Source organism: Peromyscus californicus, unplaced genomic scaffold (assembly GCF_007827085.1).
Source record: "Peromyscus californicus insignis strain IS unplaced genomic scaffold, ASM782708v3 Scaffold_23__1_contigs__length_62951481, whole genome shotgun sequence".
NCBI lineage: Eukaryota > Metazoa > Chordata > Mammalia > Rodentia > Cricetidae > Peromyscus > Peromyscus californicus.
The window spans coordinates 38564014-38589816 of NW_026294534.1; the positions used below are offsets into that span (position 1 = coordinate 38564014).

General features: G+C 43.8%; 1 protein-coding gene across 2 annotated transcripts; it reads right to left on the reverse strand.

The window, feature by feature from the left end:
• Nucleotides 1-20322: 20322 nt before the first annotated feature.
• On the reverse strand, nt 20323-24896 carry Cdkn2aip (CDKN2A interacting protein). 2 transcript variants are annotated; one of them, XM_052752266.1, is made up of 3 exons: nt 24547-24896; nt 23930-24060; nt 20323-23126 (listed from the first exon to the last, which is right to left on the reverse strand). In XM_052752266.1, exons 1-3 carry the CDS (start codon nt 24798-24800, stop codon nt 21784-21786), a joined length of 1728 nt encoding a protein of 575 aa, XP_052608226.1. In that variant the 5' UTR covers nt 24801-24896; the 3' UTR covers nt 20323-21783. The 2 variants fall into 2 exon arrangements, with proteins under 2 accessions (XP_052608226.1, XP_052608227.1); XM_052752267.1 differs by having other exon boundaries at nt 23007-23126; nt 23961-24060.
• Between the last annotated feature and the right edge of the window lie 907 nt (nt 24897-25803).

Here is a 25803-nt window from a genome sequence, read left to right on the forward strand (position 1 = left end):
CTTGGAACCAAAACCCAAAAGAGGCGGGAATTTTTTATTTTAATTAATTAAAAAATTAATTTTTTTATCCAGGATGTACACTTGAAACTTTTAGGCTCCTGGACCTTGTAGCTTGGGCAGGGGAATCCCAAGGCCAGGGAAGGGTGGAGGAGATCCCACCCTCAGGAATAAGCAGAATAGGCAGGTGGGGAAACAGGATGTTGATTGCCAGGAGTACTCATCTGGAGTCCATTTGACCTATGAGAGGTGGATTCAAGCTGATACCCTGAAGCTTACAAGAATTTAAGTTTACAAAAAGAGATAGGTTTTAGACATGTTAGCATTACCACTGACTATAGTCTGTACTGAAATCCACATTCTAGACTCAAGCCTTTGAGTCATAGTAGAAGCTTGGGGACCCACAATTATTCTGAGTTAAAATCATGACTATTCTTTCCTCTGTCCAGAAGACTGGTGTATATAGATTAGACAAGATGTGTTTCATACAATGAGAAGCACTTTTAAGTCTATACTTAGTAGACAACCAAAGGGAATTTAAAATCTTGAGCTTGCGACTGTAACAGTAGTCAATGATTACCAGAGCTAGATCAATAGCTTATCAGAACTCTGTTGATTGGTAAACTTCTGAACTTTTGAAGTCTTAACAGAACAGTAACACAGAGAAGGAAAGAAATCTGAAACATTTTCACATACTTTAAGTCACTTTCTTATCACAACTTAAGCTTTTGCATCCTTAGACCTTTATAACTTGCAAAACACTTTCTTAGATCTTAGATTCTCACAACTTAAGTTTTCATATCCTCAGACCTTACATGAACTTTACACCTTTTTTCTATCCAATCATTTTCTATCCGATCACGAGACACAGGTGGCTGATTACTGAGAACAGTCATTGTAAAGCAAGTTCCTTTAAATAACAGAATAGTAAAAAGTTACATTGAAATCTGTTTTGTGAGTTTATGTCTTTTCGGAGTCTAGTAGGAAGGTCAATTGTGTCTAGATGTAGACATAGCTCTAGGAAAGTGAGGCCTGAGGCTTGATTTTTACACGTGAAGAGAACTGAGGAGGCAGCTGAAGCCTTGGTTGCTGCTGTTGACTGACAAAGCCTAGTCATCAACATCACCAGAGATCTGAGAAGAATACATTTCACCCGAGTAAGCAGGAAGTACAGACGGCAGCTCCTGAATCTATTAAAAATGACAGAGACTTACCTGGACAGTCATCCTACCCTTTGTGGTCTTTGGGGGCAGAGGTCCCAGGGCAGGATCAGTTTTCAGCTGCCAGGTCCAGAAGATCTGGCAGACTTTTCTGTGGAGTAGGAATTTGGGAGGACTGGCCTACCTTATAGACAAAGGGGGGGCAATCAACTTCCTAGTGTCCTGCTTGTCCACGGTTTGGACATGGTCCTGGTGGCAGGTAAAGGACAGTTTTTTACCCTGTGGCTGGCTTTGCCACATTTAAAGCAAGCTCCAGGTAGAGTTCTGTGCCCCATCATCTTCCTTGGAGGAGATCTTAGGGGTGCTGCCAGAAACTAGCATTTCTCTCTATCACAAAAGGCTTTTTTTGTTTTGCTTTGTTTTTGGTTTTTGTTTTGTTTTTTGAGACAGAGTTTCTCTGTGTTGCCCTGCCCTGCAACTCGCTCTGTAGACCAGGCTGGCCTTGAACTCACAGAGATCCTCCTGCCTCTGCCTCCTGAGTGCCGGGATTGAAGGTATGTGTCACCACTTCCCTGCTATGAGAAGCTTTTTTTATTAAACATTTTAAATGCCATATTCAGCAGATTTCTGAAGAGTTTGAGGACCACTATCTATTAAGTCTATCTAGACAAACTTTGCTTGTTTCTAATTACTTGTTTTGGAGGCTAAATAAAGCTTATTCCTGTAATTAAACTACATTAGTATTTAACATGACTACAAGTATAATTCTGGATACATTAAAGAATTTGATCATATATAAGATGACTGACCATTAATTTTTATGACTTAATTATCCTTAAGAGTTTACAAGTTAGTAGTTTTCATAAGACTAGGACTTTACATTCCATCCCTGTTTTGAGTTTAAGCTCTTCTAGGATCAAAATTTAAAAAAAAAAATTTTTTGTAATATATAGGCAAAGGGCCTTTAAAAAAAAGATTTATTTATTTATTATGTATACAGTGTTCTGCCTGCATGTACACCTGCATGCCAGAAGAGGGCACCAGATCTCATTACAGATGGTTGTGAGCCACCCTGTGGGTGCTGGGAATTGAACTCAGGACCTCTGGAAGAGCAGCCGGTGCTCTTAGCCTCTGAGCCATCTCTTCAGCCTATTATTATTATTATTATTATTATTATTGTTGTTGTTGTTGTTGTTGTTTTTAGTATAAGGCTTTTGTTATAAGTTTAAAGCCTAATTTTGTTACAGGTTTTATAGATTTTAAACCATACCCAAAGGATTTACAAATCCTAAAATAGAGTTTACAGCATAATCTTAAGAGATTTTTTTTTTTTTGAGCAGAACACAGAGAATTCATAGAGATAAAAGATTTTTAAGAGCGGAAAGTAGAGAAAGTGTAGTGCAGCGCAATTTAAAGGTACGAGATATTTGGGGATCATTTGTCTGGGCAGTAGCAATTGTTGGTGATTTGCGAAAATTTGGAAATCAAGTTTGCCAGTTTTTTGGCCACTGATCTGTACTGAGACCAGGCTGCGGTAATAAAAATCTGAGTCCGTGGAGGAAGAGAGAGAGAGGATCACAAAGCAGAACACTGTGCTCCTATAAGCTTTAAGAGGGAGCTGAAGGCTGCAGGCTGGAGCCAGAGACAGCCAGGAGGGTGCAGTGGAAAAGGGAGCCCTGCAAGTCTTTAGTAGAGAGACCCATATGGGTACAGAAGGCCAGAGCCCAGAGCAGAGAGAGAAAGCTGCCCTAAGGACCAAGAAGTTGGCTCCAGGAGCCAGAGAGACATTTATGGCACAGGGCAAGGCGAGGACCGGCTAAGGGACAAGGAGGAACTGAGAAGTACATAAGTACCCAGGTGGAGGGCGCAGCAGGCCAGAGGGAAGGCGCCGCTGAAGACTAGGACTCCAGAGCAGAAGCTGCAGGGGGCCTGGTCCTTGGCTTTTCCGGTTTCTGCTAGGTCCGGTTTCTTCTGCTAGGTCCGGCTCTGGCTTCTATTTGCAACAAATTTACAGATCCATCCACTGCAACTTAAAGACTGGATGTTTACTGAGTGTTGGCGGGAGAGCGTGAAAACACACAGGGCTTGGAGCAGAGAACAAAGAACTAGGGACTTTCTCCAATCACTTGCATTAGCTGTAGAAGTCCTTAATAATATTGGAATCTAGGGTGCTGCTGGGCGGCCATTTTGATCGATTATCTAAGGGGTATTGAGGCCGGATTCGACTGCAAAGGCAGGTAAGTAGGGTGCTAGGTGAGGGGGTTAGAGGTTCTCCAAAGGGGAGCCCGGAGGTATGGGTAACACAGTTCCCTTAGGTGAGGAAGAGGGGGAGGTCCAAGGTCTGAAGTCCAAGGCATCCCAAGGACTCAGAGGGACCAAACGAGGAAGGCACAAGCTGTTCAGTGGGTTGTCCCCTCACCAGATGGGGGTCAGAGCTAAAAAGCTCGAGGAGACACGGTGCCTGGCACCAGGACTTTAGAATGAAGCCAGAAGGTGAAAACAGAGCTCAAAGACCCAAGGGAAATGATCAGAAGGGGTCCATCATAGCCTTAAAGACCGCCTCCAAGAATACCAGAGGGCGCCCGACACTCAGCTCTCACTCTTTCTCGGATTCAGGGAAGCATTTACGCAGACCAAAGGAAAAACTTACCAGTTAGAGCTGTTGGAAGGGGTGCCCAGCAATTGGTGAGCCAGAAGGTGAATCTATTGAAGATAGACTGGGGATAAGGGATTGGGTCCCCGTATGACTTAGACCTCCTCGTGGGGAGCATGAAGGCACCAGGATATCCTCCCGAGTCCCAAGGCACCAATGTTAGGGTTTATGCAGCAGAGTACCTTGGTGGATCAGAGCCAAGGAATGCCACATACCATGAAGCAGATCTCACACAAGAGGTTTGTTGGGGGAGCGGGGAGCAAAAGGCCCACTCTGAGCAGGGGACAAGAGAGAGACAGACAAACAGCAAGAGACAGGGAGAGACAGAGTAAGAGATTGGTCTCAAGCCGGGCGGTGGTGGCGCACGCCTTTAATCCCAGCACTCGGGAGGCAGAGCCAGGCGGATCTCTGTGAGTTCGAGGCCAGCCTGGTCTCCAAAGCGAGTTCCAGGAAAGGCGCAAAGCTACACAGAGAAACCCTGTCTCGAAAAACCAAAAAAAAAAAAAAAAAAAAAAAAAAAAAAAAAAAAAAAAGAGATTGGTCTCTGATGGCGGGGACCTTTTAAAGGGTACAGGTGTCAAATTTGACAGCTGATGATGATGTGACTTCTGGCCCTGAGGTACTGAAGGTAGGCTAGGAGAACACTTGGTTTCTAATAATAATAATAATAATAGTAATAAATTTAAAGTAAATAAAATCTTTAAAGTTCAAGTTCTCAAGCTGAGCAGAAGATATGAAAGAATCTTCCTAGCCATGCAGAGGTGTTGAAAGGTGTTTTAACAAATGCTGGTGAGTTTGTGGGAGAAGGGAGAGCCCTTTCCCAGCTGTTGGATGTGTAAATTTTGTAAATTCATAGTGCCGCCACTATGAAAATGAGTGTGGACATTTCTCACAAAGCCGAAAGAACTACCACGTGACCAATTATGCCACCCCTGGGCGTGTACCCAAAAGGGTCTATATCCTACTTCAGAGACCCTTGCATATCCGTAATCATTGCTGCCCTATTTACAATAGCTAGGACATGAAATCAGCAGAGATGGACTAATGAATTATTCATAGGAAAGTGGGTGGAGCTAGAAGGTATGTTGAAGTAATGGCAGACCCAGAAAGACAGACTCTGAATGTCCTCTTTCCTACTCAGATCCCAGATTTTCATTTCTAGATTTGTTTGCTTCAATCAGAGTGTCTCTACAAAGCTCTAGAAAAAGCTCCTCCTGAGAGGGAGGGGAAGAAGAGGCCATTGGAGAGAATGGGAACAGCAGAACACGTGGAAAGTAGAGAGGGGGGTACCGGAAATGGAAGGGCTTAAGCCGGATGGGGATGAAGAGATGGGAGAAAGGAGGAGGTGGATGGGAAGATTTAAGTAGGAATTGGGGGCAAGATGGCTGAGCAGGTAAAAGCACCTGATGACCTGATGGAGAGCACTGACTCCACAAAGCTGTCTTCTGAACTCCAGTTGTGTGCTGTGGAGCATGCATGACTACACACACACACACACACACACACACACACACACACACACACGCACACATACTGTTTTTAAAAATTAAGGATGTATGGAAAGACTTATAACTACTCACTACTTAATTTTTAAATATGTTTTCTTTCCTTTTTTGATGTTTTGGTTTTTTGCTTTTTTGTTTTTTTTCAGAACAGGTTTCTCTGTGTAGCCCTGACTGTCCTGTAACTCGCTCTGTAGACCAGGCTGGCCTCTAACTCAGAGATCTTCCTGCCTCTGCCTCCGAAGTGCTGAGATTAAAGGCATGCACCACTACCACCTGGCTTAAAATATACATTAAAAAAAATTTTTTTTGAGCAGAGGCACTCTGCATGGATAGATAATGCCATTCCCACAAGCCATGAGTTATTCAATGAAAATCCCAGTTTGATTCTAGGTTGTGACAAGTTGATATTTAAAACTACCATCTGTCCTAGTTATTATTATTAATTATTTTTGTCAACTTGGCATAAACTAGACTCATCTGGGAAGAACATCAATTGAGAAAATGCCTCCATTGGATTGGCCTGTGGGAAAATCTACAGTGAATTTTCTTGATTGATGATTTCTGTGGAAAGGCTCAGAGTGCAGCCCACTGAGGGTGGGGCTACCCCATGCTGATGGTCCTGGACTGTATAAGAAAGCAAGCAGAGCAAACCATGAGAAGCCAATCAGTGAGCAGCATTGTTCTGTGGCCTCGGCATCAGTTCCTGCCTCCAGGTTCCTGCCTTCATTTCCCTCAGTGATGGACAGTGGTGTGGAGGCACAAACCAAATCAACTCTTTCTTCCCCAAGGAAGAAGGAGTTCTCACATCCACAGAAAGCAAACTAAGACACCATCACTGTACCAAAATGTATAGTATGACATAAGTAAAGATAAAGTTGGGAAGAGTTATTGCGTGGCCCTTGTTACAGATAGCAAAGTATGCAACTGAGGTTTGTAAACCTCGTGCTCAATCTCTTCCTGCCCAGCTATTGGCCAATCAGCTTTTTATTAGCCAATGAGAGTAATACATGTTCATAGTATAGAAAAAGGAATGTTCCACAGCAGAGGTAGGAGTATTTGTGGGGGTTATTTTAATGTGGTCACTCTTCCCATGTAGGATATGACGGTGTACCTTCTTGCTGGGATAGTAGTGACATGAGCCCTGCTCTAGACAGCAAGACATTTAACTGAAAAGACTAGGCCATATTGAAGTGGAGTATCATGGAGAGGATCCCACGGTGAGTGAGGTCCACCAGGGGAGTGTGGGGGTGCCCTGAAAATGACTGAATGACACGCGAACACATGCAGTCCCTGGAAGTATCGTATATGGGATTGCTGATAAGTCACCATGGCTGTTGGCGTGGCAGCTGCTGGGCATAAAAGGACTTGCTACTGAGGACAAGATGGCTGGCAGGGGGGGATGTGCTCATGTAAAGGAGGTACCAAAAAGGGAAATGGACTTATGGATAGCATCCTCCACATTGTCTTCTGATTTGTCAAATACGCTGGATGGAAGAGATGTGAGATGGAGGTGTCGGCTTGCTGTCCCTTACAGCTGGGTGGGGGTGGGGGAACAAAAGTGAAAAGAGAGTATTGGGTTCCTCTTGGGATCCCAAAACATAGAACCCATGGGAAGAGCTGGGTAATGAGGAGGGAAGAGGGGGGGCAGACGTGACAGAAGACAGTTCTCAGGTCTTCTCCTGAATATGGAAGAAGTGAAAAACCCATGATTCAGTATACTGATGGGGGCTTTGATAATGGGCTGGGGCAGGAAACTTATGATGGTCAAGGAGTAGTCTACCATTGAACCGCTTGAATCTGGAAAGGCTTTGAAGCTAGAGGAACATTTCCCAGCCCGGTCTGTGAGACTGTAGAGGTGCAGGCAGATGGAAACAAAGCAAGCGTCACAGAAGCAGAGGAATGAAGTAATAGAACTAGTCATCTCCTCTTGAAACAAAGTGCGTTATCTGAGTGAAGGTGAGGGGAACCGGTCTCTGCCGGATGGGCGTCTATGAATCATTAAGGACACTGGGTTATTGCCCCCGTGAACACTGGGGACTGGAAGATAATAAAGGAGGGACAGGCGTAATGAGATAATAGGCATGAGACAAGCAATGTTTGATGCCCAGTTCAATGGACCTGATAGAGTCTGTTCATAGGAGAACTAAGAAAATAGTTCAGCAGAGACATTTGTGACTTTTCTTAGTTACTTTTATATTGCTATGGTAAAACACCATGACGAAAGGCAACTTATAAAAGAATGAGTTTAATTGGGCTTAGTGTTCCAAAAGGTTGGAGTGTCTGATGGCAGAGCAGGGGCATGGCAGCGGGAGCTGAGAGCTCACATATCAGTCCATAAACAGGAGACAGAAAGAGAGCACACTGGGAATTGAGGAGTCTGACTCTAACGACGCACCTTCTCCAATGAGGCTACACCTCTAAATCCTTCCCAGGCAATTCCACCACCTCCAGAACAAGTATTCAAGTATATAGAGGCCGTTCTCATTCACACTACTACAGGACTAGTTTGAGATTTTAGTGGTTTTGTCGCACCCCTGGTGGGGTATGATCTTTATGAGGAAATAGAGGAATTGTAAGATCATAGTAATTGAAATGGTATGTAAAGTGGGTTCATAGATGCTAAAACAATCTAAAGGAGGTAAGAGAAGGGACAAGCAGACCAGAAAGAGTCTGCTGGCCTCGCTCAGAGGCAAATGTGCCAAGATTTGTGCCAACAGAAGTTTCTGGGAGGAAAATTTGACAGAAAGCCAAATGCTGTGCTCATGAGCTTCAGGAAGGCTTTAAAACTCGGGCAACAGTTCGTGGAAGGCAGAAATAATAACACAACACAGGTGGAAAACACTATGCTCGCTCCAGAGGTACGAAGTTACCACCTCAGAGTGAGCTGTGTACGTTTCTTCCTGCGAAAACAGTGTGCTTGGAGAGGCGATTTCTCACCCAGTCTAGGCCCCCTCAGCAGACAAGTGTGGCTGAGGGAAAGGTAAGGGCAAAGGCAGGAGCTGTACCTTCATGCTGGTGCAACATCTGTCAGCTACAAGGCCAGTGCCAGCAGCAGGGGTACCCCTAAACCCCTTGGTCCTGGGCTGTGCTGAGCTGCTTGAACCAACCCCATTAAACCCCCCAGTATGGGAGAAGCACGTGCCTCCATTGAATCCCCCCAGGATGAGAAAGTGGGACAATTTGTGGTAAATGATTACAAATTACAGGCAGCTAAACAACAGAATCTTGTCATGCTCTATTAATCCTTGCTAACATTTTTTTAGTACCCCCCTTAACTAATGACTACTGACCCCAAGTAGAATGTTCTTAGAATGGAGGGTGGTGGCCTTCAGTGGTCCTTCTCCTTTGTAAAAAGCTTTAATCATGCAATTGTACTGTGGATATTGCTCTGTATGCTGTGAATATGTTGCTCTGATTGGTTGATAAATAAAAATGCTGATTGGCCAGTAGCCAGGCAGGAAGTATAGGTGGGATAAGCAAACAAGAAGAATTGTAGGAAGGCTGGAAGGCTAAGTGAGGAGACGCCAGCCCGCCGTCCAGGGAACAGCATGTAATGGCACACAGGTAAAGTCATGGAACACGTGGTGACATATAGATTAACAGAAATGGGCTGAGTTTAAGTGTAAGAGCTAGTCAATAGTTAGCCTGAGCTAATGGCTGAGCAGTTTTAATTAATATAAGCCTCTGTGTGTTTCCTTGGGTCTGAGTGGCTGCTGACCGGGTGGGACACAGGAAAACTTCAGCTACACAATTGTAATCTTTGAGTGACTTACAGATTTGGAAAACATTAAAAACCCCAACATGGTTGGGGAAAAAAGGCACACCCAAAGGCATATAGGTATTGAATGAAGCTCAGGGTCAAGGACAGGCTATGAGTTGTTGGCTAAGGAAGTCCCTGGGGTTCCTGAAATGATAAAGAATATTGACCCTGCTGCTGGTTGCATGTCAGAACTGAACAGTAAGAACCTCTTGGTGAAGATGCCATCTTCAGTGGTTGTAGGATCTGGAGACATGAGACTGGAACTGGACTGAAAGTGTCTTCCCTGCTGGCTGGCTTTTCTATGGATGGAAGAAGACGTCATGCCAGTTCAGTTCTGGCCAAAGTTTATACACATGAACACAGTACATAGAACCACAAGACAATATTTTTTTTTTGAGACAGGGTTTCTCTGTGTAGCTTTGGAGCCTGTCCTGGATCTCACTTTGTAGACCAGGCTGGACTCAAACTCACAAAGATTTGCCTGGCTCTGCCTCCCGAGTGCTGGGATTAAAGGCGTGTGCCAACACTGCCCGGCCAATATATATATATATATATATATATATATATATATATATATATATATATATATATATATATATATAAACAGGAATATGACTTGACATGGCCATACCAGCTGTGGTGAGGGGCGGTCATTTCTAACTCAGCTCTGCACTTTATGTGTCGTAACGGTTCAACAATACGGCCCCACTGCTGAAATGGTGGGATGCGTGTTACAACTGCAACCAACAACTTCCCATTTGGATTTAAGGCTCCCTCCACAGAAGAAAATTCACATCTAATACTGGTACCCAGGGTGGGCCATGGGCTATTGTCTGGTTAAACTGATGGGATATTCCTGTTAATAAAAACTATTGTGTTGTGGTTATATGTGTTGTGTTCGTATGTATGCATATATGTAGAGGCCAGAAGTTTGACATCGGTACCATTCTCTGTTGTTTACCACCTTATTTTTTGAGACAGGGTCTGTCAGTGAACTTGGGACCCACTAATTCTTCTAGACCGACTGGCCAGTGAGCTCCACAGACCACCTGTCTCTGTCCCACAGTGCTGGAGTTACAGGTGTGAGCTGCTGTTACAGCTGGGTGTTGGGGATCTGTACTCAGGTCCTCTGCATGGCAAGCACTATACTGACCGAGTCCTCTCCCTACCACCCAGACCACAGCTTCTTAAATCCCCATGGGATCATTGTAACTTAATGTTGGAATTGTGAAAAATTTGGCCACAGTAGCTTTCTGAGTATGCAATGACCACAACATGATTCAAAACCGAATGTAATGAGTCTGAGGTATTTCTGGCAGTGCCCACCCACGTTGTACCATACAACTTCACAGGAGCCTTGGTTCTGAACACACAGCATGAACACTTGGCAAGGGCCATGTCATTCTGCCACGTGACACTATCAAACATTGCCTAAACTATCTCTGCTTAGAGGCAAGTATATATAATGAAATGCAGCATTTTTACTACAAAGTTTCTGCTCCAACAGAGACACCATGTTCAACTATGGAAAACAAGGACTTAATGTTTTTATCATCATTACCATCAAATTAGGGTATCTTTGAATTGGATTGTGCAGGAATGTTTGGTTGAGTTGTTTATTTGACCTTGAGTTTCATAAAACATCATTAAATGAACTTTGACCTGGGGTTATCTGAGTTTCTAAAAAGTTTTGCAATGGTCCTCGGCCTTTTGCCATCTTAGGCTACGTATTTATATTCATCATTGGCAATTCTAAAATCAAAATACTGATCAACCCTGAAAACTACTGAAAATTGTCTGTGTCCTTCAGTGGCAAATACCTAGCCAAGATTGATTTCTGTAAGAAATAAGCCAGCAGAGCCGTCTCATTGGCGTGCAAATCCATAGTAAAGTTCGTATATTGCATTGGTTCCTTTTCTGTTGCTGTGATAAAAGACCATGACCAGGGAATGCAGGGGAGTTTATTGTGGCTTATGGATCCAGAGGGATGAGAGTCCATCATGTCAGGGAGGGAGAGCAATAAGCAGCAGGCGTGGCAGCAGGGACAGGAAGCTGAGAGCTCAAACACAAGCAGGAAGCAGAGAGAACAAACAGGAAGTGGGATGAGGCTTAAAACGTCAAAGCTCTTCCCACCCTCTGCAAGTGATGCACCTCCTCCAGCAAGGCTGCACCTCCCCCAAACCTCTCCCAATAGCACCACCAACTAGGGACCAAGTGTTCAGATGCCTAAGAGGGACATTGCTCAGTCAGACCATCACACACACACACACACACACACACACACACACACACACACACACAATTATTTTTTAACAAAATTGTGATTATCTGTAAATGTTTGATTGGTATACCTATTTTATACCTATATATGCAGGGTTGCAGGTAGGGCTTGGGGTATAGAGTGGTGGAATGCCTTCCTACCATGTACAAATCCTTGGTTTTGATCCCCAGTACTACATAAAACAGATGTGGTAGTGCACATCTGTAATTTCAGCACTAGGGGGTGGAGTCAGGAATATCATTAGTTCAAGGTCATCCTCAGCTACATGGTAAGCTGGAAGCTGCCTGTTTTTAAAAGTTTTATATTATATAATAATAATAGTTATATTGTTATTATAAATTTTTGGACAAGGCTTATATGTGGAAGGTGTTTAAGAAGTCCTAACTTTGACACATTTTCTTGAAGTTCTCAGAGACACTTGTTCAATGAAGTTCAGGTGATGAAATCTTTGATGAGTAGGCTAGTTTCTGCTGCCATTATCTTCAGAGCACTTGGAAACGTCTGCAAAGTTCTCTTCCAGGTCACCTCTCGGCACACACTGTGGTTGACCCATCTGCTTTTGCTGAGCACATGGTTGTTGCTCTTCTATGTGGGAAGTAGGTGAACTCAAGGATGTGAAACTAAAAGGTATGATGGAGCAGGGGAGGGTAAAGGGGAAAGACAATAGGGTTTCACAAGGGGCAAATATGATCAAAATACACTGTAAGTGCATAGGAAAATACAACAAAAGCCCTTGCCTTGTACAACTAATATAAGCTAATAAAAATTTTAAAATAACTCTAAATAATTCTAACCTCTTTTTGTTACAAGTACTCTCTTACTAAACAGATAAGGTTCACTATATTGTCTATTTATTATTTTGATTTTTTAAAAAGAAATTGTTGGGATAGCATTATATCATATCTAATTAATAATAATTTAACCTCCTTTCCAGTAGTTAAACATGTTTCCACATTAAACAAATTTTATTTCTGTGATTGAGATAAGCCCATTTTATATTTTATCATGTTTAGAATGTGTATGTATATATAAATATATGAATAAATATAAAAAAACCATATATATGTATATTCTTTTTTTTTTTTTTCAAGACAGGGTTTCTCTGTGTAGTTTTGGTCCTGTCCTGGATCTCACTCTGTAGACCAGGCTGGCCTTGAACTCACAGAGATCCGCCTGGCTCTTCCTCCTGAGTGCTAGGATTAAAGGTGTGCGCCACCACTGCCAGGCAATATTTATATTCTTACTAAGAGTTTATGTCAAGGCTAGAGAATGAGTCAGTGGTTATGAACACTTGCTGCTCTTGCAGAGGACCCTGGCTTGGTTCCCAGCACCCCATGGTCATTCATAGCCATGCCATCCAGAATTCTGATTCCAGGAGACGTTGATACCCTCTTCTGGCCTCTAATGCACATGGCGCACATACATGCAGGCCAAAACATTCATATACATAAGAAAAAGAGAAATAATTCCTTTAGAAAATAAATCTTAGAAAATGTTTGTGTCAATGGAGCTGGGTGTGGTGGGTGGTGCATGCTTTTACTACTAGTGCCCATGAGGCAGGTAGGTCTCTGAGTTTCAGGTGATTTCAAAGTCAGCCTGGTCTACACAGCAAGTTCCAGGACAGCCAAAGTGCATAGTGAGACCTTGTCTCAAAAACAGAAAAAGTAAAAAAAAAAAAAAAAAAAAAAAAAAAGCCAGGCAGTAATGGTGCACACCTTTAGTTCCAGCACTCAGGAGGCAGAGGCAGATGGATTTCTGTGAGTTCCAGGTCAGCCTGGTCTACAGATCGAGTTCCAGGATAGGCAGGGATACACAGAGAAACCCTGTCTCAAAAAAACAAACAAACAAACAAAAAATGGGCTGGAGAGATGGCTCAGGGGTGAAGAGCACTATCTGCTCTTCCAGAGGACCCAGGTTCAATTCTCAGCAACCCCATGGCAGCTCACAACTGTTCATGGGGATCTGACACCCTCATACAGACATACATGCAGGCAAAACATAAATGCACATAAAATAAAGTAATTTTAAAAAAGTTTTCATGCTAAGGGTGGTCCACATTTTATTGTAATGGTGGTACAGATTTTATGCTAATGGTGGTACAGATTTTATGCTAATGGTGATACACGTTTTGTGCTGATGGTGGTAATCCCAGCACTTAGGAGATAGAGGCAGAAGAATCTGAAGTTCAAGATTATTCTTAGCTCTATATAGAATTCAAGCCACCCTGGGGTAGAGACCTTGTCTTTAAAAAGGGAAAAGAAGGGCTGGAGAGATGGCTCAGAGGTTAAGAGCACTGGCTGTTCTTCCAGAGCTCCTGAGTTCAGTTCCCGACAACCACCTATAATGAGATCTGGTGCCCTCTTCTGACAGGCAGGGGTACATGCAGACAGAACTGTGTATACATAATAAATACATAATATGCAAACAGTCAAACAGTCAAACAAACAAACAAACGATTTTTTAAAAAAGGAAAAGAAAAAAAAAAAGCTGGAGGAGCAAAAGGTAACAGCTGTGAAAAGAGCTTGCTGTGGAAACTCCACAGCCTGAGTCGGACCCTTGGAACCCATGGTGGGGGAGAGCACAGACACCCTAAAGTTGTCCTCTGACCTCCACATGCATGCCATGGCGTGTGCACATGCGCGCACACGCACGCACGCAACAATAATAGAATCAATCCACCACCTCTTTTTTTTCTCTTGCATTTTGAGATAAGGTCTCTTTATAGTCCCAGGTGGCCGGGAACAAGCTCACAGATAGTCTGTCTCTGCTTTCAGAGTGCTGGAATTAGAGGAGTGCGTTACCACTTCCAGCAAACAAATGTTTAAAGTTTATGTCAAGAATGAACATGGGATTTTTAAGGTGCATTTAATAGCCGTTTTTTAGTATATAGCTTTTCTTATGATAAATAATATGTTTCTGTAGAAACAGATTTACTAATATTTGACCATAACTTTGAATCTATTAATAAACTCCATTTGATCATGATATACTTATGTAGTGGATTTGAGAGAAGGGTCACATGCCCCTTCTCCCTGCTCCTGCCTGTGAGGTGGATTTGCTCCGGGTCAGATCAGAGAATATCTTCTGCTATCTACTCCATTCTGTATTTGTGAGTGTATTTCCTCAATTTTTATCTTAATAAATTATGTTACCCATTTAATAAACTCACATGGATTGATCGTAATATACTTTTTTTTTTTTTTTTTTTTTTTTTTTTTGGTTTTTCGAGACAGGGTTTCTCTGTGTAGCTTTGCGCCTCTCCTGGAACTCACTTGGTAGCCCAGGCTGGCCTCGAACTCACAGAGATCCGCCTGGCTCTGCCTCCCGAGTGCTGGGATTAAAGGCGTGCGCCACCACCGCCCGGCCAATATACTTATTTTTTAAAGATTTATTTTATGCATGTGTGTGTGTGTCTGAGTTTATGTATACCATACTCATACAGGTACCTGCATTGACGAGAGGCTGTTGGATCCTCTGGAACTGGTGTGACAGGCAGTTGTGAACTGTCGAGTTAGTGCTGAGAACTGAACCCAGGGCCTCCACAAGAGCACCCAAGTGCTCTTAACTGCTAAAGCCATTTTCTAGTACCTTATTCTTTAAAATATTGCAATTTTTTTTATTTGTTTGAGCATTTATTGTGTGTGTGCACACAGCATGGGTGCAAAGGTCAGGGGACACTTGTGGAAGTCGATTCCTTTCACTGTGTGGGTCAGTCAGTCTGGGGAATCACACTCAGGTCACGTCTTGGTGACAAGCACCTTTACCTACTGAGACATTTCACAGGCTCACGACATATTCTTTGGATGTGCTGGGTTCACCTTTCCCTTTGTATCTTTATAATGCTGTTTTCAACTGAAACTAAACCAAAGTTCCTTTTCGTGTGGCATCTTTGTTGAGGTTATAATAATGGTATACTTGGCTCACTAACAAAACATTAGAGATAATACTTTTTTATATGCTCTGGAACAGTAAAACTGTATTAGGCACAGAACATGATTGCATATTCCTGTAGTCCCAGCTACTCGGGGTGGGGGATCAGGGGGTGAGCAGGACAATGACTTAAGCCCAGGAGTTTGAAGTCAGCCTGAGTAGTAGAGAAATATTCTGTTAAAAAGAAAAATAATATCATCTTTGTTTTGAAGATTTCTTTCATAGAATCCCTTTATGAACTATGTAGAAATACTTTTTTGTTTTTGTTGTTTTTTAAGACAGGGTTTCTCTGTGTAGTCTTGGCTGTCCTGGAACTCGCTCTGTAGACCAGGCTGGCCTTGAACTCACAGAGCTCTGCCTGCCTCCTGAGTGCTGGGAAAAAAGACTAGTGCCACTACTGCCCAGTGAAATACATTTTTGAGGGCTCCTTTTAAAATTTCTGTAGTAATTGATGTTTTATGAATTATGATAAATCGTGTTTTTCTAGGAATCTCTCCATTTCACTTGTTCTCATAGGACGTTCTCTGTGTATCAGCGGTCATTCTCTGTGTGAGGAGACTCTTGATCAGCCATTTGTGCATCCTTCCTTCTGTCTTTGATTAGATTAACTCATGGTTTGCACTGCTGTTTAAGAACAAGATTTTAAATTCAGTTTTTTATTCTACTCATTTGTTTTAAAGAAGGTTCTATTTCATCAACTTCCAATTCTATCATTTTTCTTTCCTTACTTTAAAAAAATTTTTCCTTCTTAGTTTTTATTTAACCATCCCTTGAACTATGTGCTATATATCTGAATGTATTCCTGTTTTATTAGGTAATTTGTGGTCTCTATCCTTCATTACGGAATTATTAAAAGATTTCAGATTTCTATTAGGTGCCAAGCTGAGCTTAGTGTCCTATGTCAATCATCTCAGCTGCTCAGGAAGCTGAGGCAGGAGTGGGAATTAGATTGGAGGCCATCCTGGCAATTCAGTGAGATTCTATCTCAAAAAACCATTTCTAATTCAGTGGCATTGCAGTAAAACTGTTGTCTATACAATTACTGGTCATTTAGTAAATGTCCTGTGCTTGTAAAAAATGATGTTTGGCTTTTTCAGGAATTTGTGTGATATTTGGATGAATGTTTGATGTGTTCTATTATTGTCTACATCCTCAGCAGCCTTTTTCATTCAACTAACATCACTGACCTGGAGAATCGAGTGACAGCCATCAATATTCTTATGTCTAATCTTCTGGTACCTCCTATTACGTAGTTTTTATGTCAGTATTCTAATATTTCAACTATTGGCAACTCTTGTATTTATACTGTGAATTCAGTTTGTTTTTCTGAGACAGGGTTTGTGTAACAGCTCTCGATGTCCTGGAACTTGTTTTGTAGACCAGGCCTGCCTCTGCCTCCTGTGCTGGGATTAAAGGTATGTGCCACCATGCCTGGCATGATTTTTTTTTCTCAGTTCAGCCATTTCTAACAGTAGGAGTTTAACTTCTTTCTTCTTGGTATATTTTCACTTTTGGTCAGCATTTGAACAGTAATTGTTCTGTGCAAGATAATGATGTAAGCACTTGACCTCTCATTTAATGGTTATGTTTTTTGCTTGTCTGTTTGCATTATGAACATCCACTAAATGCCAGCTTGCTGCTGTTTATTCCAGGTAGCTCTTGAAAACAGGATATTGCCTAGAATACTAAGACTTACTGGTGAAAGAACACAGAAGTCACATGGTTACAAGACTCCTGACCTTGTCTAAGAGTCTATTGCTATGTGTCTCTTACTGGCCAACAGTTCTATCACAAGTAATTTTTCAGTAAGGGTGTAATAGGGAAGATTGAATGACTTGTTCATTTCACAAATAACCAGATTTAAGGGAGCGTGCTCTGTATGTGATTGCCATCTAACTATGGGATTCTAAACACGTCATTTCAGTAGGAACAGCTTCTCCAGAAAGGCAATGAATGATAGGTGAAAATTTAGCGTATGAACTAAGGGAGCCCGTGTAGACTGTCAGGTAACACTGTCCACCTCTTTCAGCAGCACTTACCCATGTTTTCATCGGCAGGCATCTGAAACAAAGGATGCCACACAGGCAGCTTAGGCAGCAAAGTTGGGATGACAGGAAACACAGGAAGCAGGGGAAGCTCTGCTGTGGGCCAAGTTTTTCATCAGCTTTCTTTTGCAAGTGTAATTGGGGGACTTGGGAAGAACGTGAGATAGGAGAGAAACTCAAAGCTGGAGTAGGTGGATGGCTTTCGTGGTCCTCTTTCTAAGTGTGGGATAAGACAAACACCAGTTGGAAGTCTCTGCAGCCATACTTTGACACTGAGCATTCTTTATCTATTTTGGCCTGCCTAACACACATCTTTCTGTGGTTAAGGCTTCACTCAGGAGAGCTACCCTTAAAGCAATGAGAACTTTGAACTATCCCCACTATAATCTGATGCAATAGATTCCAACCGTGGAGAGTACAAAGTCAAAGACAGCAGAGCTGCCGGGCGTGGTGGCGCTCACCTCAAGACCATGGAGCACACTTTTAAAGGAGTAAGGGGGAAGACAGGGTCGTCTCTGTGCACACTCACCTTGCGTTTTACAAGTTTTAACTAAAAATAAACTTCAAGGGTACATGAACACACCTATAAATCAAACACTCTGGAGGCTGAGCCCTGAGGGACAGACACTGAGTTTGAGGCCAGTATAGGTTACATAGTACTAGACTAGCCAGAGCTACATAGCAAGATCTTGTCTTAAAAAACAAAACAGTAGTTGGCCCCTAAAGGTGCTTGCCTCTCTCAGCAGCTACCACTACTACAACCTACCCATACCCAGCCATATGGTCTCAAATGAAATTACAATCGTAACATGCAGATAGGCTTTCTGTGTTCCAACGATCTACTGTCAACTTCAAGGGATGTGTAAGTCATCTCTGCTCCAGTGACATGGCTTAGAATTCAAGTTGTCACCTTTAATAAAGCCATATTACCTTTGTATAGTTATACATGCATGTTAACAGCAATGTTTGAAGCTGTTTTACTGTTTGGGTTATTGTCTGGGGCTGACAAGAAGGTTCAGTGGCTAAAGGTGTGTGCCACCAAGTCTGATGAGCCGAGATCTATCCCTGGGACCCACATGGCAGAAGACAGATTCACACAACCTGCACACTTACTATGGCACACACGCAAAATACAATACAAAAAACAATTATAGCTATTTTAGTTTGCAAGAGGAACATAACTTAAATGGGCACTCAAGAGGTGGCACTATGGGGCAGGTTACACGTTTACAAATGATAAATGCCATCTTCAGTGACGTTTGCAAGTCCATCAAAACTAAAGAAATGTAAGATACCCTCTGGTCAATGCACTTTGTACTTGAATGTCAAGTAAACGCCAAATTTATAAATTACTTACCACTTAGACTTTGAAACAAAAGGAGACTGTGAAAGTAATTCTTTTAAAATTACAGAACCTGGAGTGAAATGTGCTATCACCTTACTCTCTAACTTTTTTTGGATCTTTGCAATAATTCTAAATTTGGCCAGTTTTTTTTTTTAAATGCCTAAGTATAATATCAGCTATCTTTCTTATTACCATGACTAAATATCTAACAAGAAACAACTAGAGTGTTTATTTTGGCTTATGGCTCAAAGGGACATAGCCAATCAAGGCAGGGAAGGCATGGTGGCAAGGGCATGGGACAGCAGGTCACACTGTGTCTAACCAGGATGAAACAGGACATGAAGAGAAGCCAGCCTGGTCGATACATCAAATTCCAAGTCACCTAGTGTTACAGAGTAAGAGCCTGTCTTAAAGAAAATGGGGCTGAGATATTAAACTTCAAGGCTCACCGCCAATGACTCATGTCCTCCAGGAAGGCTCCATCTTTTAGAGGTTACACTACCATCTCCCCACCCCACCCCCATGCAAAATGCCTAAGACCATTTTCCATTCTAAGTCAAAACAGGTGTATTTGTTAAAGACTATACGAATTGCAACAGCATTTTAGCAATCATCTTTGGCAATTTGTTCAGCTGTACTGGGAAGCTACAAGTTTTAAACAGGTCTTGAATTTTCTTTTTTCCATGTGTATGTTTACACATGAAGGTGTGTGTGGAAGTCAAGTTGACCTCAGGCGTTTTTCACAATTGCTCTCCACCTTATAAACTGAGGGTCTCTGGCTGAGCCTGCAGCTCCCTGGGAACCATCTCTGCTTTCCCGGTGCTGCACTCACACACATTGGGCCAGCATTGCCACCCAGTGTTTACATGCAGCAGCAAGTATTCTACTCACTGAGCCAACTCCGCAGCCACAGGGATCTTTCAATTTTTACTAAGAGCATACATCCGTTGTAAATAAATAACCATGTGAGAGTGACCACACACATCTGCAACCCCAGCACTGAGGAAGCAGAGAATGGAATACTTTGCAAGTTCAAGACCAGCCAGGACTATATAATTAATATACCTACTTTCTCAAAAACCAAGGAGAAATATTTGAGTTTTGTTTTTGTTTTGTGGAGGTAACTGAAATTCAACTTAGGGCTTCTTTGCATGCTAAGTAAGCATTCTATCACCTACCTTTTTTGGAGCTTCTAGGCAGCTTTCTCTGTGTAGTCCTAGTACTCTCTGTAGACCAGGCTCAGAGCCACCTGCCTCTACCTCCTGAGTGCTGGGATTAAAGGTGTGCGCCACCGCAATCAATTCTATCACTGGACTTAAATCTCAGGATCCTTTTACTTTGTTTTCAGACAGGGCCACACACTGCTCTGTAAAGCGCCAAGGCCTTTAACTTCACTCTTCCTGACTCAGCCTCAGGTAGTTGGAATTATAGGCCTATCAGAGCACAGACTCTTCCACATCAAAAGCTTACTGCAATTTAAAAGATTTTCAATAGGATAGCCTTTATAAATTTGCTTAAAACAAGCCATTTTAGGAAATTACCCAATCACCTAATCAGATGTATTTCAGAAATGTATTTATTCTAATATTTGGCTCACTTTTCTGGTAAGCATTGGTTCACAAAATACAGCACAGAAGAAACTTGAAGGTGTTTTTACAATTTACTTATGTTATTGCTCTCCACAATATATAAAGATAGCCCACTTACAGAATATAGATTTTGCTCTGGTATCCAATGAGCCATCCCCAAAAAACAATTTTAAAAGGTTATCTGGCAAAATACAAATGTCCCTGATTATTTCAGTTCAAGCACAGGAAACTAAGCATCTTTATTATTCCTAAACTACAAAGTAATTTTTACACACTTAAATTGTGCTTATTTTCAACCCTCCAATTCCAGTACAACTAGTAACTCTGAGACCCCTTTTCTTTTCTGTACATTATCACCATTACTGTTCAGTGTGCAACACCTAGAAAGCCAAAGCCCATCAAGATCATCAACACCTTAGACCAGACTTTAAAAAAATCAAGCACACCAGATTAATAATAAAATCACCCAAGACAAGTCTACTTCATTACCAACAGATGCAATTCACATGACTACAATCATTAAGAACTGACCATGGCTCTCTAGTCTTTCTTCTCCACATTCTTCTGAAATCTGCAAATACAAAACCACCTGGTTCTAATAGAAGCTCTAATTCCCTGCCCACAAAAATGTGTATCACTATGAAAACTACTTGCTTTTGTACTTTACTATAAATAGCAGGGAGAAGTCAGACTGGGTTGATTCCAGGGCAGAGGGAAAAAAAAAAAAAAAAACCACAACTTCTTGAAAAGGTAAAATAGCTTAAAGCATTTAATATCTAAACAAATCAATCTGTTAATATTAGTAGTCACAAAATATGTTTAATATAGAAACCCACATTTATGTTTTAAGAAAGTGTAAACTGCATTTTACCTTAAAACATAAATTAACCTGCTTAAGAATCAGCAGTAGTCAAAATCATGGTGAATTTTAAACAACTTCAGAATAAAATAAGTACTTTATACTGTTTTGTATCTTTAAAAAAAAAGTTTACAACGCCTCATGAAAATAGTTTTGAGGCAACTACTCCCTTTTATTCTTTAACAGATGTTCAACATTATGAGCAACATTTTTAAAACCTTGCTTTAAGGATTTCTCACATTCAAATACTGTGGTCCCCTTTTCTTTCATGTGATTTAATCAAGTTAGAGAGAGAAAACAAAACAAAACAAAGCATGGTAGACAACTTAATACATTTCCACCAAATTGGTAGTACAAAAATTTTAAGATTCTACAGAACTACACATCGTACCTAATATATCATTAAAAATAGAAGACAGTATTTTCTTCAGCAAATAAAACAGCACACTGGTATGCTGTCAATGTATGCCTTTTAATATGTACTGTCATTCAGAAATTATTTACAACTTCTACTTCAGTGAAGAGAACTAGAATTTAAATTTTCTGCAAAACTGGAAAAAAGCAATACAAAATCTGTGAAAGCCAGTGTCTTGTATTATATAAAAGCCAGTTCTTCTCTTCAAACACCAGATACTGGATGCAGTGATAACTCGGAGAAATTACAGTAACTCTTGAGGATGTTTCAATGCTGGAGGTAAGTTTACAGGTCTCGACTCTTCATCAAGAAGCACTAGATCTTCCACCTCAGTGCCCCTGTACTTCCTTTTACATATCTTTACCACCACCTTCTTCTTGAGAAATAACTTCAGTGCTTCTCTGGAAGCAACCGCCTTTGCATTTTCTTTGCTTTTTCCACAGCCAGTGCCCAAGTACACTGACTTACACCTCAATTCACAAACAATACTTTCTTGAGAGCTCTTATTTTGAGGCAGATCTGCCAGTTCTTTTAATGGGACAAAAAACACATCCAGGGTTGCTTTCAGAGCTTCAATAGCTGCAGTTAGCAGCTCTCCATGATTGACAGTGGGGCTAAAGCCACCAACAGCCACTAACTTCCATGCCACCGTTTTGTAGAGTCTGTTGAAGAAAGGCTGCTTCTGCTTGACATCTTCCGTGGTCAGCTTGCGACAGAATTTGACAGCACCCTCACTGGACTGTGAGGTACTTTTAGAAGGCAGCTGTGAAGTGCTACTCTGAGAACTACTCTTAGAAGCTAGCTGAGACACGCTGGCTAAGGAAGTGCTCTTGGAAGCCATGGATCCACTGCTCTGGGAGCTGCTTTTGGAAGCTAACAGTGATGCAGCTACCTGAGAAGTGCTTTTGGAAGTCAGCAGTGATGAATTTGTTGAACTGCTCTTGGGAGCCAGTGAAGAGGTGCCTGATGAGGAACTGTTCTTAGAAACTGAGGATGAAATATTTGCCTCTGAGCTAGTTTTGGATGTTAACCCACTTGAAGCTGTCTCTGAACTAGACTTAGAGGACAGTAATGGCAACTCTACTTCTGAACTTCCAGAGGAACCCAACAAGGGCACCTCAATCTCTGAGCTGCTCTGAGAAGCTGAGACGGAAGAACCTTCCAAAGCACTCTTTTTAGGTGATCCACTCTGCTGCCTGGAGTCAGTGGACTGGGTCACGTGACTATTCAGACTAGACTTCAACAATGAAGAAACAAATGATGCTGAACCATGTTTATCTGGAGCTTCTGGGTCAGAAGCTTTTGCAGCCCCTGCTGTTGTTACCTGAGAGGAACTGCTGCTGCTCTGGCTGCAAACAGATCTATCTCCTTCACTTGTGGAGCTGTTCTGATTAGAGACACCAGAGCTGCTCCGAGCTGAGGCCCCACTACTCTCTGATTTGGTAGACGACCCCGTGGATGCTGAACTGTTTTCCTGCTGAGCGGATGAACGATCTGTTTTGGCAGATTTCTTTCCATGATCTCGCTCAACTGAAGAATTGTTTTTTCCTTCTACGACTCGTTTTTTGGATGGCTCTTCTATCCCTTCTAGAAAGAAGAAAAACACAGGCATTTCACTAGAAGACCCATATACATGTTAATCAACAAAACATTCATAAAAAAGCACAAAGGTGAGCCCAGCAGTGGGGGCGCAGGCACACCTTTAATCCCAGCACTTGGGACACACAGGCAGGTGAGTCTGAGTTTGAGGCCAGTCTGGACTACAGAGTGAGTTCCAAGATAGCTAGGGCTGTTACACAGAGAAACCCTGTCTTGGAAAACAATAAATAAATAAAATAAAAAAGCACAAAGAAAAACATTTCAGGACTAGTAGTTTCTTTTAAGATAGGGAAAAAAACTTCATTAATATCTTTACAAAGTAGTATTAACACGATTAATTTCTAATTTAAATTAACAGCATCAGGGGGCTGGAGAGATGGCTCAGAGGTTAAGAGCACTGACTGCTCTTCCAAAGGTCCTGAGTTCAATTCCCAGCAACCACATGGTGGCTCACAACCACCTATAATGAGATCTGGTGCCCTCTTCTGGCCTGCAAGGACACATGTAGGCAGAATACTGTGTACATAATAAATAAATAAATCTTAAAAAAAAAAAAAAAAAAAAAAAAAAATTAACAGCATCAGACATTGGACTTCAAAATCTAAAGCAGTCAAAGGAAACAAATTCAGCACTGAAAACACACAGACATACAGTTTAGCTTAAACATTTCAACTAGATTAATACGTTATACGAATTCTGGCTTGTTAAAAATTAGTAATGACAGTAATTCCTAATTTTATCAAGCTTATTTTCTAAACTCCTATGTATGGTCACATCTATGATCTGCTAACCATTGCTACTCGATATCCCTCTTTTCTTCACCTTGGCAACCAGTTCGTCTCGTGTGGTATGGATTGGAGCATCTGTCACTTTGATGCCTTCAGCCATACTAAGAATTTTATCCATAACTTTTTGAGGGTACCTGAAAAAGAAGCAAAAGTCGCTTTCAAGAAGTGTTTTGTTTTGTTTTTCGAAACTACCGGCAGTGTTCGAGATGCGGGCCCGCGGAAGCTGCATTTCCTGGTTGCCACCAACGCGTACCAACGGCGGCGCGCGACAACTTTGTTTGCCGGGATGCCACCAACAAATGCCGGCGGGCTCGGGAGGCGGGTCTGTGCTCGCGAACCTCTACATCGGGGGGGGGGGGGGCGGTCTCCCGGGTGCCGCGAGCGGGAACGCTAACAACTCCGGCTGCCCCCCCCCCCCCCGATAACAGTCAGGTCGGCGCTGCCACGGATGTAATGGGGGGGGGACCGGCAGTTCCACCGATTCCCGCGCTTCCCGACCCGCCCTCCCCAGCGACACCGGTCCCCGCGATCGCTCCTCGGACACCTGCCGGGGGGGGGGCGGGGGGGGGAAGGACCCCAGCCCGGGACAGGCCGGCTTAGCGACGCTTATCCTCACTCACCGGCACCCTAGGAAGACATGGTTGGCCCAGGCCATGGAGAAGGAGACGAGTTGCTGGAGTTGCCGACTGCGTGTCCCGCTCTCCGCGTCCGCAGCCTCCTCGGGCGTCGCGGGGACCAGGTCCCCGGCATTGCGGAGCAGGAACTCCCGGCGGTGGCGCCAGTGTTTGTCCGTCTCGCCCTCGCAGCGCAGCGTCTCCACCCAGGCGGCTACTCGCGGGTTCTGGCTCAGGTACTCGGACACCTCCTGCGCCATGTTGGGGCCTTGCGGGACGGGCAGCGCGCGCGCGCGAGCGCACGCACCGAGCCAAAGGGCGGCGGGGGTGGCGGGGCGCGGCGGCGACCGCGGCGAGCGGCCCTGGCGGCGCGGGCGGGCGGCCTGCACCGGCGGCGACGGCGGCGGCGACGGCGACGGCGGCCCTCCCTCCGGAGAACGCCCCTCCGGCAGCACCCCCCCCCAAAAAAAAAAACCCCAAACAACAGAGCACGGCGCCGACGAACCGCCCACTTCCGCCGGCCGCGGCCCTCGCTCCCTTTTATAACCTCGCCGCCGCCGCCGCGCGCTCGAGCCTCCTTCCGGCGCGAGCCCGGCCTCCCAGGGTGCTTTGCGGCGCCGGGGCCGGCCCGCGACTTCAGCGGTTGCGCCCACCGCGGAGGGCGCGCCCGGCCGGGGCGGGCGGGGCTGAGGCGACTGAGGAGGGAGACGTGCCTCCCGCCCCGCCTCGAGAGGCCGCGTCGGCGTCGGCGTCGGCGTTCCGGCGGCGCTTTGTGACGCCGACGCTCTGGTTTCCGCCCCGGAGCCGGGCCGGGCCAGGCCGCGACGCGCCGGGAGTGCGGGTGCGGGGGGGGGCGGGGCGGGGACAGTGGGCGGGGCGTCGCTGCTCCCCGCCCCCTCCTGCGCGGCTCCGCCCCCCCCGACGCTCGCCGGCGCGCGCGCGCGAGGCCAAAATAAACAAAAGCTGGCATGCCATGTGCGCGCGGCGCCCGAGGAGCTGCCGTGTGCCCTGGACACCGGACCGAGTGTTCCGAGGCTCGGGGCGTTTGGGGACGTTGGGGATGCCTGTGGGATCGGGACATTCAAACCGGAACAGGCATGGGTGTCACTCGTTCCCAAGCGAGCCGCACGAGCGGGTCGGGGCCGGCTGCAAGCGGTCTTTGCAGGCAGGCCTCGCGCTTGCGCCGCCGCAGGCTCTGGGCTCAGTTTCCGCGGTTTCTTAGGTTCCGGGGCGTCAACCCCGACAATACCGGCTTCCTCTTAA

Excerpts from the sequence above, each read along its gene's own strand:
- Cdkn2aip (XM_052752266.1), bottom strand. The coding sequence starts at position 24,800 with ATGGCGCAGGAGGTGTCCGAGTACCTGAGCCAGAACCCGCGAGTAGCC. Across the intron at positions 24,061-24,546 it reads CATGTCTTCCTAGGGTGCCG|GTACCCTCAAAAAGTTATGG; the intron begins GTGAGTGAGGAT and ends CTTCTTTTTCAG. Across the intron at positions 23,127-23,929 it reads AGGGATATCGAGTAGCAATG|AAGGGATAGAAGAGCCATCC; the intron begins GTTAGCAGATCA and ends TCTTCTTTCTAG.